Source organism: Harpia harpyja, chromosome 15, assembly GCF_026419915.1.
Source record: "Harpia harpyja isolate bHarHar1 chromosome 15, bHarHar1 primary haplotype, whole genome shotgun sequence".
In the NCBI taxonomy this organism is placed as follows: Eukaryota; Metazoa; Chordata; class Aves; order Accipitriformes; family Accipitridae; genus Harpia; species Harpia harpyja.
The window spans coordinates 21077817-21095064 of NC_068954.1; the positions used below are offsets into that span (position 1 = coordinate 21077817).

A 17248-nucleotide genomic window follows, 5' to 3' on the forward strand; every position below is an offset into this window, starting at 1 on the left:
TTCATGGAGCTTTTGATAGATCTAGGCAGTCTTTCCCCAGAACAGGTATTGCTCAGCATCAGTGGGCAACTACACTCATACTCCCCACCTAAACCTTAAGACACAATACAGCTTCCATGAATGCTGAAAAGCTGAAAAACAAGAAAATGCATAATTTATGCTAGGTCTAAAAGGGTTAACAGTTTTGGAATGTAATAGGTGGAACTCTAGTTAAGATTCAGGTACTGAGTTTAGATACTAACTAGGAGAAGCTGCCACAGATTTGACCCCCCTTCATATGCACCGTCAGGAAATACTTAATGGTTTATATCTGGTAGGAATGGAAAACGAAAAGCTTACTTCTGTGTCTATATTATTTATTCAATACCTTCATTTACTTTACAGAATCTGACTGTATTCTTTATGCCCATGACTGCGTGTAGAGGTTTTTTACGTATGTTAACAGGTCTTCAATAAATCTCAATTTTATGATTTTTACAGCATTGTAAAACAGAACAGAGAAAGTTTTAATGGACAGTTGGTTCACAAGCATTACCAAGGCATGTTCTTCCATCTTCTGACAGCTTGTAAGGATCAGTATGGAGACATTTGTAGCTGCCTTTAGTGTTAATGCATTTAGTAGAAGGAGAGCATGGTGGATTAATTTCATTTTCACATTCATTGATGTCTGCAAAATGAATACACACTGATCAACAATCATTACAAATTACAGAGAGTGATTACTACCTTCTCATACACACCTTCTACAAGTATTCATAAATGAAACATATCGTATACTTTCAGTGACACATAGACACTGCCAAAGATCCTCACTGTTACTGTTTAAAGCACAGAGTTTGGGGGTTTTTTTTATTTTGTTTTGATTTGATTTTGGGTGTGTATCTGTGTGTGTTTGTTTTTAAGCTGGAAATGAAAAAAGAAAATGTTGTTTTGGTAACCCACCAAAAGCTACAAATGGCAATTGGCTGAATTTTCAAAAATGCAAACTGTAAACTTGAGAGCTCTTCTTGCATGTGTTTATGCGCTAAGACTTCAAGTTCCTCTACAAACTTTCTCCATACTGTGCTCTATAGAGATGGTGAAAATAATAACACTGACACATATAAATTCTGTGAAATGACAATATCCTGACAGAATAATGAGCAGATGAATGATTATCCATTGGAAAATGTACATAAACATATTGTTCCTGAGGCCATGCAAGAACTTTCACTCTCACATTCTGATTATGTGATGAAATGCGAGAAGTGTGGAATGCAGGAAAGTACGTACTCAGTGAGGGAAAGAATGGAGTCTTTTCCTTATTTCTGCATCTTTCTTCTTTCTGTGTAATATTTACTTGCAGGACTGGATTCTGTTGCCTAAAGATAGGTGTCCAGCACTGTTTTGGATAGTTTCCCATTGGTCCTGTATAATATTTGCCAGCTTGTTCAATGTCTCTGACCCATTGTCCTGGGAAGCACTACAAGCCCATATGTGGGCAACTAGCTGAGCCTTCAGTGTCTTCTCTTTTTGGTTATATTCCTTTCCTTTCCTACCCTACCACAATGTTGAATCTGCTGCTTTGGGCTAAGTAGCTCTTTTTGACCAGTATTAGAAACTGACCCTCTAGGAATGATTTACTGACTTAGTTTAGCATTGTCACTCAGACCACTTAGGGAATTCTATCACTGGAAATAGGATCAAGTCTGATCCTCTCTTAAATTTTAATACAAAGCAGTAGCTGTGTCCAAAGCTAGCTATCAACTGAGACAGTCAAAAGACTAATCATGCAAGGAATAATCTTAAACTTCAGAACCCTTAAGAAACACTAACTCTGGTAATACCTCTCTGAAGCAGGAAAATAATCTGTTGTTCAGGATGAAGATTCCTGACTAAGTATTACTGCCTTCAAGACTGCATTTTGGGTTAACTCCCACTGGCTTCGTCATCGTCTGGGAAGGAGAACCTGCACAGGCTTTGCCTGCACTGTAATTCAAATGTGCTATTTCAGCTTTTGTAGTAGATCCATAGTCATGCTATCTGTTAACTAGCTAACTCTTTTTTCCATCACTAAATAGTGCATGTCAGATCTTACCAGCGTACCCTACTAGTCAAAGACAGCAGGACTTTACTAAAGCAAAGTAAACAGAGTTATCTATCAAGAGTAAGATAACACTTAATATAAAGGAAGGTAGTGTAGTCTAGCACTAAATGACTTCCTGAATCAATAGAAATGATTTCTGTCAAAGCCAAAGTTAGTAAGCAGGAATTAACAGCTCTCAGATTCCTATGCTTTTGCCAGCAGGCCACTCTGTCTTTTCCAGAGCAGCATATAATTTTGAAACCATCTGCAGAAATGCTAAGCTCTATCCTCCTCATTATATTGCTTGACTTATTCCTAATTTGCTGAACATTTAAAAGAATGGGAACACATTGCACAGACATGCATGGAACAAAGTGCTTTCTACTGTAAAACTCAAGTAGCATCTGCATAAGTGGGTTTTGATGGTTTTCTTTTAATAAAGGCATTGCTTATTTAATATATGCAGCAGTTTGTTTTCCTATAGCAGATATACAGTCTTTTGTTTACATTACTGAACATATTAAAAGAAACTAGGACAAGGAATGATTCATTCATATTACTTATTTATTCAGTTTGCTGCCAGAACATTAATCTATTGAAAAGATTTTATTATAATTCATTTAACAGCTTTATTTCTTTATATGGTATTTATGTGGGTGGAATTCAGTGGATAAATAGGATTTGAATAAAGGAAAGAGCTGCAAATTTCATTTGACTTTTTCCATACCAGGTATACAATTAGAATGAATAGCTTTCTATTCTGCTGTCACAGAAATACTGATAAGAAGACTTTATAGCAGATCAGCTGCAGCACTTGCATTCAAATTAATTTACCACCATCCATAATATATTCCTAAATATGGCCTTTTCAGGTTTCATTTTCTCTCATGTTCTTATAAAGTTGAGCAGTTTGAGTATGTGTGTGTGTATGTATATATATATAAAAATATATATACACACACCCCTCATTATAAACACACATATTTTAAATGTGAACAGAGAGAATTCATCCTTCATAGCTGTGAAGAGTGAAGGTCTTGTAATGAAATATTTGCCACATTCTCTTTCTTCCTATCCTATTCTATCCAACAGTAAAAATAAGGCAAAAGGAAAAGAGAAGATAAAAGAACAATTAAAATAACAGAAAAGTATTCCCCGGAAAATGTGCGTGAAATGCTAAAAGACAATATCTTTTTACTGATTTTTCACCCGCTCTACTTTTGTACCTGCAGAAGTAGTTCACTTCTGGCAAACCTTTTCACAGTTATTTGGGAGAGAGAGGTTGGAACTGAAGTGATAATTAATTTGCTTAATTTCACTTATTCACTGCACAGTATTTTTTTCTTTGTTACTTTTGCTTAACTTATTAGGTTGATACATGAACTACTGGTGCGGAGCTCATTTTGTATCTAGAGCATCCATTGAAACAATGCTAGGAAAATGACAACTGTCTGTCTTGCTGTTATGTTGAATGTAGAAGGAAGCAATGTATAATTCTGATTTGCTGCTTTTTTTCCCTACTGGTTGTTAATAGACTCAGTTTTTGCTTAATTCAATAATTTTTTAGTGACATTTTCCTATCATCAACTTGATTGCTGAATCAGGATGGGTAGAGATTGAGATAGCAATTCTGGAGCAAGAAAAGTTTCACATTATCATGTTATTGTACCTATAGGAGGGAGTTCATTTCTGATGAGCTGTGCTGGACTTCAGCTTTTAGAAAATTCAGAAACAACAACAACCAAAATAGATACCTATGCAAACAGGAGACTCAAAGTTCCATCCTTTATTTGTGCAGGTTAATTGCTCTTCTCCTTGTAATTGAAATCCATATTGACATGAATAAGTCACTGTAGATTTTCCAAATTCTGAACAGTATACAAAATCACCATTTTCCACACTGTTTGGTGTTCCACATATTTCCTCTACAAATAAAAAGACTATTACAAGCTTTTAAAAAATTACCACCTTACCCTTATAAATGGACATTATTCTCCATTACTGCTATAAGTTAACTTCAGTGAAATTACTCACATGTTTTAAGGTGATCAAGAATTTAATTGTTCATTTCTGGAAAAGAATTTATATGGAATACCTCAGGTTTGACTTACAATCTTTGTAAAATTAGTGTTATCTTCTAACAGCATGTTCTGCAGAGTTCTTAGTATTTTCTATCTGTCTAAGAACTCCTCCCCAATTGCCATAATATCTGGATATCTCACAAGCCATTCATGTTATCAGAGTGAAGTTGGCACTATCTTTTTTACAGAGGAAGTTGAGAAAGAAGGAGAGAAAGCCTATATCCCATTTCTAAGTTGTAGAAATACTAAAGATCTGCATCAGACCAGTAACTCAAGACCTGCCACAACCAAGGTCAGTGCTCTAACTGCTGCTTACTCTCCCCTCCCGTCAGAAAAGATTGGTAATTACCAGATTACCTTCCTGGTAGAATTCTTGCCAAGCTTCTAAATTCATCCCAGGTATATTGTCACAGTGCTTAAAATCCTGTGGAAACTTTCCGAGTTGAAAGGCATCTGCTGGCACTTCAGAGATTCCTGTATTGTCACAAATCACGCGGGACAATGAGTGTTTTTTGAGTTCATGCTTTTGAGCTTCTGTGAAAACATTATCATTTTCCCACCAAAATCTGGAAAGATTGATAGAAACATTTTGAAAAGATCAAATTCAAAGAGCTGATTATTCTTACTTTCACAGGACCCTATGTAAAAGACCAAAAATAAGAATTACCGCAAAATGTAGGTGGATACAACAATAATAAAAATAAACACCATGATCTGCAGACTTACATACCCAGCTTGAAAGTGACGAAAAGGCTAGCATGAGTCTGATGTACTGGTCAACTCAGATGATGTGTTAAAGTCAGCTGATTAAAACTATTTATTATTCACATTTGCAGAATTGCGTTTCATTGATGATACAGGGCCACAAAAATATTACAATCCTGAGAGAAAAACTTGGAACTAATTTGAACTGGATACTTAATCTTAGGCACACCAGCATTCACTGTGCACTCCTAAATTGTTATAAGCATGAATTACAGGAGTAGCCATAATAGATTTCCCCATACCATAGCTTTTGAATTCTGCTTGCCATTACTGAATGGTTGCTATGAAAACAGGTATTGCTGAATGCTCCTCTGTTTAATATGGAGTTCTTCATTTGCTAAGAAGGCTGTAGATATGCAGATTAATTATAGTAGAAAATTGTAAAGACAGCAATTGTGCTTTTGATCATACAAAAAGGTAAGCTAAGAGGACTGGCTGGAACAGAGAGATGCTTTTTCCATTTTGTCAGATCGGGAGTGCGGTGCCAGAACAGAAGAACCAGTTACTGCTACAAAGGTGTATCTGTTAAATGGTAAATATTATATATAATATATATGTGTGCATACACACATACATATGTGTTTAAAGATAAAAAGGAAAGAAAACACTGGGGGGAAAAAGGAAAGATAAACATTTTGTACATGAAGACATGTAATGAGTGGCAAAAAAATATTTCTGGGGAGTTTGATAGCACAGCTGCATTAGTACATTAAACAGCGTTAAGCACTGCTAAACTGCTAAGATAGTTCCCTGTGGTACTCAGGCCAATTAGGATTTTCCCAAATGTTAGGCAGGATTTGTGGTAACATGTCCTAGGACCATTAGCAGTAGAGTATGGATGTGATCATACTGTACAAATTGACCTCAGGTTTAACAGAGGACTTGGGTGTCTGTAATACTGGGGGAACAAGGCTGGGGTTTGAGCAGAAAATTATTTTTTAATCTACCCAGCAGATAGGTGTTTACTCTAACAAAGTTGCTCCAATCGATATGTATCAGGTGACCAAATTTTTACAGGTGAATTTTTCAGGGTTAGAGTAAAAAAAGAAAGAAAAAAAAAAGAGGCACAAGCCCTTCTATGCAAAAAATGACAGTCAGCTTCAGAATTTTTGCCCAACTATTGCAAATCCTGTGATCACAAAATGATTCAGAGTAGGAAGAGACAGAAAAAGAAAGTCAAAGCTAATGGAATGGAAATGATTTGTTCCAGGTGATTTGGCTAAGGTTAAGACAGTGCCTGAGTTCAGTACATTGGAAAACGAAATCCTTTCATGTTTTGTCAGATTACTGACAGAAGATTTTAAGGCCATCAGAATGGAGTTCTGTCAAAAATTCCACTTAGTCCTGATTTCTGAACTTAAAAGTGTACGTTAGAAAAGATGTTTTGAAATCCCTACTTACTGATGTGTCAATTAGGGTATCTAGCAAGCATGTAGTGTTACTGGTGCAGATATAGATAATACCCAATATTCTATCTGACAAGGCACTGCAATGAATGTTAGACTTTTCCATTCTTATACTTACTGTGTGACAACTATAACATGTTGTTACATACTTCTAACTTCTCTTAGATAGTTCCTTTACTCTTAATGACAGAACACCATTTCACCTTTAAGTTAGCTGACACAAACTTTGTGGCAGAAACTTGGGGAATCCTTTCATTACTAGAACTCTCTTTTTCTCAGTTTAGAGTTAACATTAAATTATGCTTAAGTTTAATTAATGCTAGTAGTATCATAAGACACTGAATAATAAGTAGTATCATAAGGCACTGAATAATGGAAACAAGACTGGAAGGACCTTCCCCAGATAGGGCCAAGTATGCCTGTACAATTCAGAGGACTTTCAACCATGTTTTTAACACAGCTGAGTGGAATGTTTGTTGTCTATGCAGTTTATGCTGATAAGATACCACCTTTATGATTAACATTGCTTTTTCCTGTGAGCTAATTAATTAACATTTTTTAAAGTTCAGATTTAAATTCTGCCTCGGATGCTTATTTACATAATGGTTTCTTTCCACAACAGTGACTTATGAGAGGAGCTTAAAGGTGAGAGCAAGGACCAGATGTACTTAAAACGCCACCGCTAGCATGGTGTGAGCAGTTTAAAATTAGTCTTCTCATGAGATTCAAAACCACTGCCACAAGTACATGACGGAAATGGAAAAAAGGTTGGTTTTATAATCGCTTCAGGAGCAGAAGCAAGATATAAACTTCATCTTGCACCCCTTTGTGACCTGACGCTGCTTTTCTCCTGCCTTCCTGGTGTGGAGGGTTGTACTGGCGCAAGATCCTGGTGGCGGTTGTGCAGGGTTGGGTAAAGGGACATCCTATGCTGTGTCCAATGGGGCAATTCTGGGAGCACTCTGCAGTCCCAGTTCACGTAAGACCAGGTACATGATGTTTTTATTATCCCCTCTAGGAAGCCTGAATTACAATTCTTTGCCTATCCCTTCTGACTTTGCTGTGGTTACCATGGAAAATGTTGAGGTTCTTCCAGTTCCTGAGCCCAGTGCAGCCCTCAGGGACTGGATAGCTAAAGGCTGCACAGTACTACGTCCATCCACACAGAAGTTAGCTGCCCCTGCCACAGTTAACTGCTGGTGGCACCTTGCATTTCCACCAGGAGTGCAAAGTTGGACATCTCAGTACCATAGAAACAATATCCCTGTCATCTGGGATTGACACTATATACAGACCAAAGAAGAATAAGCAAACATCACCCAACAAAACTGAAGGAGCTAAGATAAAAATGTGGAATTGGCAGGGAATAATTTTTTTAAAGCATGTTTAAGCACCATGTTGTCCTCACATATCTGTAAAACCTCCATTGCTTCTGCTTTTTTACAGAAATGGTTCAACAGCATGAATGAACTTACCGGTCACCATCCCTTAGTGCTTTCATTTGCTTTCCAATTATACACGCAAACAGGGGACCAGTTCTAGCACCTGGAAGAAAGTCTTCTACCAGACCACCAAGCCAAACATCAATATTGCTAGGATTATGGTACAATTCCATGATTTTTTCAGTGACTTTGTGATTGGTTATTATTGTATTCAGGTCAGTGTGAGTTTCCAGTTTTGGTAAGCCACAGAATTCTCGCCAGTCATTATAACCTGTAAATATTATGTTAAAAGAAAAATTAGACTTGACTGTTAAGCATGATATATGAAATTAATAAATTCATAAGCACTGGATTCTGACAACCTTAATCACAGTCATGGGCAGTTATGTCTAAAAATAGCCCTATTATTATTGGTTAAATTGATCAGGGAAATGATGGCAGGATCTGAAACTACAGGTTATGCAATTGCTACATCATTTTCATGAAGAAAAACAAAGGTTTAAAACAATTCTCCCATGTTTAAGCAATGAAAACATGACAATAGATAATAAGAGCATGCACTGTGTCTTGAGCTTTCCAGACTAGGAATACAGGATTTAGATGAAGAGTGGGCAAGGAGTAACCTGAATGAAGTTGGTAACTAAAGAACTTTACTAAGGAGAGTGTCCTAGGGTCCATGTCCAGCTCTCTAGAAACTAGTTTTCTTTTACATTATTTTACATCATTGGAATTAAACTCCCCTACCTCCCAACAAAAATTTAACTTCTGGTCTGGAAGGTCAAACCTCTGTTTCTACCCTTGGGTAGCTGAGAGCTTTAAACTCCAAGCCAGTCAGACTTCATTTCTACTGTCCAGGGCCAACGACTTGTGTATGCCTAGCTGCGGAGTTGCACAGGAGAAGTGGAGAGGGTTGTCACCCAGAGACATAACGCTGTTTGACAGTCAGTCAGGCCCACCTCCATGGGTAGGACACTGGGCTCAGAGCATAGAAGGGCAGCCATGTTTGTTCCTTAGTCATGCAGACAAGTGATCTGCTCAGGCAAGGGGTTTTAGTTCTAGAAACTAAAAATAAAGATGCCCTGCCTGCCATGCTGAGGATCGCTTCCTCTGCTTTCAGAAGCTGTGGCATGCTTGTAAGAGGTTTTTACACAGAACTGGGAACATGCTGTATTTTTTAAGAGCTGATGCAATCAAATTGAACTAAGCTCCAGTGGTTTTCCTCTAAGCTGGAACACCCATGGCCTGATGGGCTAATGCTCCTTGACTGTTAGTTCAATCTTACCCTGGGGTGACTGGAGGAAGAAATGTAGTGCAAAAACCAGGCACAAATATGTAACATTTCTCAAAATGAGGTGTACACCTAACTAAGCCATCTACACCACTCCTGGAGACATCTCGACACCTTCTATGGTTGGTAGAGCCGATGAAGTTGTGTCTAACCTAAGCTGATCTGCCCCACAGGCTGGGGGCAGCCTGCTGATGGCAAGTAGCTGCTGCAGGCAGAAACTCCACTCTGGAGCTGGTTCGAGCAAGAATGAGCCTCAGGTACCTACACTGAGCACACCAGCTCCACTCACTAGTACTGTCCTTCTAGATTCCAGACTTAACAGATTATTTTAACTTCAAATGCTGTGGAATATTTTGTTTCCATCAAAGTTAAAAATATTAGCAACACTACATTTTAAAAGAGACTTTTAAGTTACTTTTCTAATTACCAAAGCTATTATTTAAAAGCCTGCGATTACATCCCAAATATAAGCAGTTATAGTTCAGTTACCAGTTGGAAGAAAATTCAAGAAAAAATCAATAGACCTGGGAGTCCATGATCACGGCCACGCTGTAAATTTAATGATGCTAAATCAAGTGAACCATTATTGGACAACACAAACAGTTTTTCTGTTAACTCCTCATTCAGCAGTTGATCTTGCACCTGCAGTTTTGCTGAATGTGCTAGAAGACCCCTTAGTAAAGGATCCAAGCCTCCTTTAAACACAAAAATAGTATAACGTTACAGCATATATAGAAACCATTTTAACTTTCTTAACAAATGTGAATGCATGTATGTTTCTATGTTTTCTGAACATTGGCCACATAGGCTTCTACATTCAAACACATGTAAAAATATCCTTCAGGTTGAAATAGAAGTAATAGTGCTATGAAAAGGCTCCATCTTCTTCTTCAGGTATAAGAAAATTTGCAACCCAATAATACAGTCATCCACAAAAAAAGATATGAAATATCTTCATCATCAATCATCGGTCTATTGTCAATCTACCAGACTGGTTTAATCTGGAGAGTAACTTTTGTCTGATTCAGACAACTATTTAACTCAGAATAATCGTTCCAGTTCATGTTTAGTGCTCTGGAACCTGTTCAACAACTTAAATCAGTGAAGCAATTAAATAAATGTTCCTATTCCTAATTCAAGAGAAGTAACTTTGAAAAAAGTTACAATATTCTGGAAAAAAACCCAAACAGTTTAAATAAAACCATACCTTCTTTAATGAGCCTCCAAGGACTAAAGAAAACTTCATGCAAATGAAGATTTGGGAGTTCTGGATCATCTAAATACTGTGCATTCAGTCGCCTTACTATTGGTTGGATTGTTGCGTGACCGAAACGAAAAGCAGCTGTTGAAAATATGTTAGAAACTGTAGGATTCATTGTGGGATCATAACCTGTATAAAGGCCAATATACAGATTAAAAGCATCTGGACCAATGATTTTGGGAATGTAATCTCGTAAAGTAATAATCTGAAAGAAAAAAAAAAAGAGACGTTTATCGTTCAGCGTTTTTATAGATGAATAGTAATGATTCCCAGGTGCTAAATGCCTTTTTCTTCACTCATCTGGGCTCAAGCATTTGGCATGACTAAGAGCGGTATTAGCTGGTAAACAATATCAGTTTTATTTCTGCAAGAAGGAGACAAATGACCGGAGAGAATCAGTGGCACAGCTCAGTACAGTGCAACAGTCAGGCCCCTGTTAGCTCCTACCATAAATGCTAGACCAAAGCCTCCTGAGCAGAGATTACCAGTGTTGTTCACTTAAAACCCACGGGGGTAATCCACCTCATGGGAGGTATGCTGAGATTTAAAGCCTTGATTGTGATTGTGTAAATTATAATGCCTTTAAAAATGGCAATGAAAGCATGAATTGCTATAAAATCTTTCAAGAATGGTTGTTAATATGAACAGATTCTATTTTCAGGCATCTATTTGTAACACAAATCCTCTTTACTAAATATTTGAAATGTCCAGGCTTTAAAATACTGGTGCCCAGAATCCCTTGGTAGACATTTTATGCTCAACTCAAGCCAATTTATAGGCTCCTAAAAACCACACTTCAAAAATGAAAATGCTGATAAACACCTTCTGTCAAATGCCTTTATAATGGAATAGTATTATAGTTGCATGAAGAAAGCATATGAGTAATCATGACCAAAAAAAAAAAGGGGGAAAACAATCTAATGTACCAAATAAAATGAAAGTGCATTATAGGTTAAAGATTACACTGAACTCAATAAAGTATAATGGGATGAATATGAAGCATAATGAACTCAATAAAATACCTTATAGATTCAATATAGTGTGCAATAAAATATACAGACAAATGTACTTTGAGCTTGATATAGTGCATATTGAAAAGCTAGTTGGCATAAAATGACCTTATGAAAAACTTGTATCTTTATTTTAGGCACAGCCCAGAGACAAGCAAACCTCTCCAGAATTTGCGCACTTTTCTCAGGAGGCAGAGGTAACAACCGCTTTATGTTTTCAGGTTAGGTCATGCAGTGAACAAAATATTTGAAAGACAATAGATTAGAATTTCTTTTACAGCTCCTTTAATACAGCATATGAAGAAAATAAAGTAATTGCTAGAAATTAATACTGACACTACCATTTGAGAAGTTAACCTTTTCCTACATTCACAAAGGTTTTGCAAGACAGCAGTTCTTTCTAATTTTAGATTTAGAGTTAGTTACAAGCAAAGACTTTAAATTGGACTAGGTTAGCCATGGACACAAACATCCTGATATGACTGTAATTTTTTTGGCTCATTGTAAATGAAATCCCAAGCTAAGCTGCTCGTAAAGGCCAGATTCCCTAAAGGAAAGGGCAATTCAGATTTTTCATTTGCTCCAGAGGCAAGATCTTCATTTCTTTTTTCCTTGAGGGGGGCAGGGAGAGAGGTTGCCGTTTCAAGACATAAAAATTAAAAGGCTAAGGGTAGAGAGGGTTCTTATGCCTGCCTTGAGCTAGGAGAGGCATCTGTTTGATGGAAACTTCCAATGGCTAAGTGAGACTCCATCAAGCAGAAGAGATTTTTAGACAATACAGACTAAGATGTTACTAATACAGCAGAAAGTGATACTGCCAGAAAGAATCTGGAGTCTGACAGAGAACCACATCTAAAGTAGCATCTAGTATTTGTGTGGTCTTTGAATGTACCTTGCCTGAATTCATCTGCGTGAAGTCAAAGAGATGCTCACTACAAGTTCTCATAACTGACACATATATGTTTTAAAGAAGGTGTAAACAGCTGACAAACATCAAAATTATTTTTGTTAAAATTCTTCTGCATGCACTCCCTGCTTTGAGAGAATGATTTGAAAGGTTTATTATTTCCTTTCATATTTGGCATAAAGAAGCATAACACTTTCTTTCAATACAGTGTTCCTCCAACAACTAAGATTCTCCTGTGGAAACAAAGGAACATGCTTGTCTAAAAATGCGCCAATAAAATCAGAGCCAGAAAGGGACTATATGGAAAAGAAATTGCAAGTAAGTACAGTGAACTACCGTTTATTACTTACATTGAGTCTATTTATGAATAATAAGTTAAATTCCAGGTGTTTGCAGCAGCATAAGGGATTTATGTGGATCTAATGAGTCTGAACCTGCAAGGTACTGGGTGGTCTCAACTCCTTGTGACATTTATGAAATTACTGTTAATCCAAGCTCCTCTTAGGATACATTCAGCACCTAATAGCATCAACTCCAAGCTGTATAGCAGCTTCATGAAGAAATTAATTTTAATCAATAATGTAAATGTTTCTACTGTCTCATGGCACTCATTGTTTCAACAGTATAATTCAGTGAAAAATGATGACAAATGGGCACTGTCTTTTAAAAAGAAGCCCATATGCTCAATTTTGAAATTACTTAAGTAGTCTATATGACCAGATAGGAACAGAGAGATTACGAGTACTTAAATGCTATTCATTTAGTCATACCAGAGAAAATAAAATTTTTATTTCCTAGCAATTCAACCAATCATTTGGTAAGTATCGAGACAGAAACAGAATCTGAGTGATTACAAGACTGTCAGAAAAGGCTTTGTATAGATTTTACATCATATTATGAATCACATGTGCACTGTTTATAGAAAAGTAATCGAATCCTGACATGCAAATACAATAATACTCCAAGTTAAACAGGCTATTAGCATGAAAGGCAACATCCCTCTCATTCAGAAGGCAGAATTACAACAGGGGTTCCCAAGTGTCCTTATGAACTCAGAGAGCATCCTGGCTGGGTTTGCCTCCAGGCTGGGCCACCTCCAGTGGAAGTCAGCCATACATTAGATATTTGGGAATAGGTTACATAATTTCAGATTATTTTTTAGAATTTTTTGTTTGTGTTAAAAGTTATTTCAAATTAGGTGCAAATGATACAGGAATTTATATTACTTCTCATAAGGTTCAGCAGACTTTCCTTGCCAAAACCCCTCCAGTATTTTCCAAAGTAGGTGTGAATGGGGCAGAATGGATGGAAAAGGACAATAAAAAACAGGCTGGAAGAGAGAATATAAAAATATGTGAACTATCATAGGTAAGGCCAAAAGTGCAATTTGTCTTTGCCATTGGCCAGAGGTAACTGCAAAGAAATATTATCTCACTGAGATAGTGAAAAGCCAATTAAGTGAATCACCTGCACTTGGGAAAGATTGCAGAAATAATAGAGAACAACCAAACATAGCAATGTTTAATTCTTTAAAATGATGCGCACAGTTGGTTTGAAGTTCTCACTGTAAATATTAAAGGATTTACAGATTATATTGAAGTCCTAAACTTCTATGTAAAGGGTGATTGTATGAGAGTTTAATAAAGAAATGAACACATTATTATAGTTCTGTTAATAGTTTGAACTATACTCTTTGTAAACATGAGTTATTACGGTGTGCAACACATACTCTTTTATAATATCAATTATTTATCTATTTATCCTTTATAATTTCATAGAGTTTAAGCTCTGAGAGGAGTTATCTAATCATCTAATTTCACAGACAAGTTTCATCTGTTAGCCATGTTGAATGCAATAATTGTAGTTAAGATTAAGTTAAAGTACATCACCCACTTTCAACCTATGCCTCAGATCATGGCAGAGAAGTAGGGATGCAACATGCTCAGAGAACACAAGCAGATGTGAAGCAAGTGAAAAAAACACCCATATACACATTGAAAACTAAAGGTTGTTGTCAGCTACAATTGGGATCAACTGGCAGTAACACCATTAATTCAAAGGTGGTTCGCTGATTCTGTAATAAATCAAAGAGAATTTGATTCGGATTGATCTGCAAAACTCCTGCTTCACCCTGACTAATGCCACATCATCCAGTTTTCACAATCCAAATGGCACATCAGGGGAAACAGTCTCTGGAAGGAACAGCATGTGTGCATGCAATATTATCCTGCAAACCACGTATGTACAAAATAGTAATGTTAAGACTGTAGCAGTTGCATAATTGAGCATTTTTTCCTATTCTGTCTACACTTTTTGTTTAAAGGAAAACAAATTTAAACTATTTTCTTTCTCAGGTCAAAAGAGGAATAAGCAAAACAAGCGGATAGTTTCATTTCAGTTAGTAAATGACAATGAAAAAATGTCTTTTTGCACAAAACACAGGGTAAATCAGTGTATGTATTTTTACCACTGTATACTGCGGTGTTAATACTTTAGAGTTAAGCATGTGTCATTCCAGTAACATACAAGGGGAGAGTTAATCGCTGTTGTGACTTATATAAACTACTACTTATCAGGGAAACATGTCTGCAATGCAACCAAAAAAATCTGTTTTGTCCAGGATATCAACAGGCACTTGTTATGTTTGGTAACTTTGTCAAGTTTCTATTATTAAACGCTTGTCACTAGAGATATTTATGGTACCAAAAAAACATCCAGGAGGAAAAGTATGGTCTAGAGAGAGATTTTCTTCATTCTCCTTATTCTAGAAAGAAGGGAAGGCCTTTTGTTCAATTCTCTATAATTACACATCCACAGGCAAAAATTATGCTTGAAAGTATTCATTCCAAAAAGAGAGAATTTTAGAAATGTGTAGCAACTGAAACAAAATTTTAGAGTGGAAATCTCAAGGCAACTTCAACTAGAGCTGTCATTAGTCCGCTGGTTAGCATACCACATTAATAGAGATACTCCAATTATCTCTCCTGAATGAATGTCTCTAAACCAGCTAGATAGAAGTCAAATACATTTCTAATGAGCCATAGGCAAATCTCATTAGTCTGTGATACTGCCAGAGATAATGAGTAGCCCAGATTCATGCAGTGTATTGCCTTGCACAGTGTTTTCTTTCAGGCCATAATATTAGTGGACGTAAATCAGAAGCGTACGAACGCACAGAGGCCTACTTTTGGATTTGCACTTTTCTTCTAACAAGTATTGCTTGTTAGTATTACTAACAAAAGTATTACTTTTGGATTTGCACTTTTCTTCTAACCATTCTGACTTGTCAATGACATTATTTTAATGTAAACAGCACATTTACGGCAGAGGACCTGATATGGTTAATGTATACAAAATATGTATTAGAAAAAAAAGCCAAACTTTTCAAAAGGACTGACTAAATACAATTAAATAACTTTTCTGATGTTATTTGGCTTTAAGTGCAAGTATAAAAACACACCAGCAAATGCAGGTGGTTTCTTAAAGGAAACATTCTGCATATTCTGCTGACTAAAAATTGTGTCAAAAGAAAAGAAATGTGTTTTATGAGAATAGTGAAATTTTCCTCCCTCCTTCCCTAATTTATCTTCAAAAAAGTCTCCTTTTGGTACTAAAACCTATCTGTTTGTAAGAATCAGAAAGCGTAGGAAAGTGCCCTAGCCTTCAGTTTATTCTGGTCCCGATATTGCTCCTCCAGTATTATGGATTATAACGGACAGACTGAATCACTGTGTCTTAGGTTGTCTGATTAAAGGTGAATCTCCACAAATGCAAAGGCCCTGGTGAGGCTTGGAGGACCAACGTCAGGTGGAGCAACCTGAGTAACCAAACCATTGAAACGGGGCTCGCGGGATCGTCCATTCCCCAAGGCCACTGGAGAGAGCGGCCAGACATCAAGACCGTGGGTGAAACCTGCCAAGATGAGCCAACGAAAGAACCTGTCCTCCAAACATCACACAGGCAAAAGGGGTGGTTGCCTGCAGTGGTGGGAGTCGTTGTGGGGTGCAGGGAGGAGATGACTTGGGGGGACTGGGTAAGAACATCGTTTGCAATGTTTTAAGGGGATTGTGGGAATGTGTGAAACACTATGGAGTACTCAGGGAAAGGACTAAAGGTGGGGAAAGGGAGGGGCCAAGGTGGGCTGGGGAGGAACAAGCATGGCAAAATAGAGGGAAAAGGGGATAAAAGGGCTTGTCTGAGTGTGAAGAGTTAGCTGATCAGTGTGCTCATCTGACTGAGCCCTGTGCTTGATCTCTGCAGTTTAAGCTATATTCTTCTGAAATCCTATTTCCAACTAACCCCTTTGTGGGTGTACTCTCTATTCTGAATGTGTATGTACAATCACTAGGCAGTTTCCAGCCAGACCAGAGATGACGAGCAGCATAAGAAACTTGAGGACCTGCAAAGAACATGAGTGGGACCCTGAGTCTCAGGGGCTTGTGAGCCCAGGCATCAGGAGCCAGACCAGCTGTGGGGCCAGCCACTGTGCAAGGCTGTCCGGGAGAGCTCCACGTTGCCTGTGTGCATACTTCACTAATGGGCTTCAATCCTGAGCAGCCGCAGAGAACATGGGTCAGGCCATCCCTGCCATTCACGTTCATGTGAATGCTGCTTTTGGTCTGCGCTGCTTGGTGTGGCCTGCCATGTGTGTGCGCGCGTGTGTGTGTGTCTCCCCACACTGAAAAACAGAACTGTGAGGAAAAGGAAGTTAAAGCCTGCGTAGCTATTTCAGGAGGGGGAAAAAAAAAGAAAAAGGAAAAAAAGTAAAAAAAGAAATAAAAAGGAAAATTCTGGGTAGAAACAGATTTGCCTATTCTCAGATCTAATATAGACATTCTTATGGACTCTTTTCTTCTGTATTTTCCGATATTTATTTCTCCTGCTATCTCCTATCAAGAGTAGCCCTTGAAGTTTATGCATTAATGCTTCACTGAGAACTTCATAGGCATTTTTACACAGGGAAGCTTTTGATTTATATAATACCTATGAGAAAGTAAAAAATGTGAACACTATGTAAATACAG

The 17248-nt window shown here is 37.4% G+C and overlaps 1 protein-coding gene across 1 annotated transcript in view; it reads right to left on the reverse strand.

The window, feature by feature from the left end:
* Window positions 1-399: 399 nt before the first annotated feature.
* The window catches only part of TPO (thyroid peroxidase), a 43571-nt gene continuing 26722 nt past the window's right edge, over window positions 400-17248 (reverse strand). The window contains exons 9-14 of the mRNA XM_052810030.1: window positions 10255-10513; window positions 9572-9742; window positions 7793-8030; window positions 4504-4712; window positions 3820-3990; window positions 400-667 (exon numbers count right to left, since the gene is read on the reverse strand). Coding sequence (XP_052665990.1) covers window positions 507-667; window positions 3820-3990; window positions 4504-4712; window positions 7793-8030; window positions 9572-9742; window positions 10255-10513 — 1209 coding nt within the window. The 3' untranslated portion in view covers window positions 400-506. The remainder of the gene's footprint in view (window positions 668-3819; window positions 3991-4503; window positions 4713-7792; window positions 8031-9571; window positions 9743-10254; window positions 10514-17248) is intronic.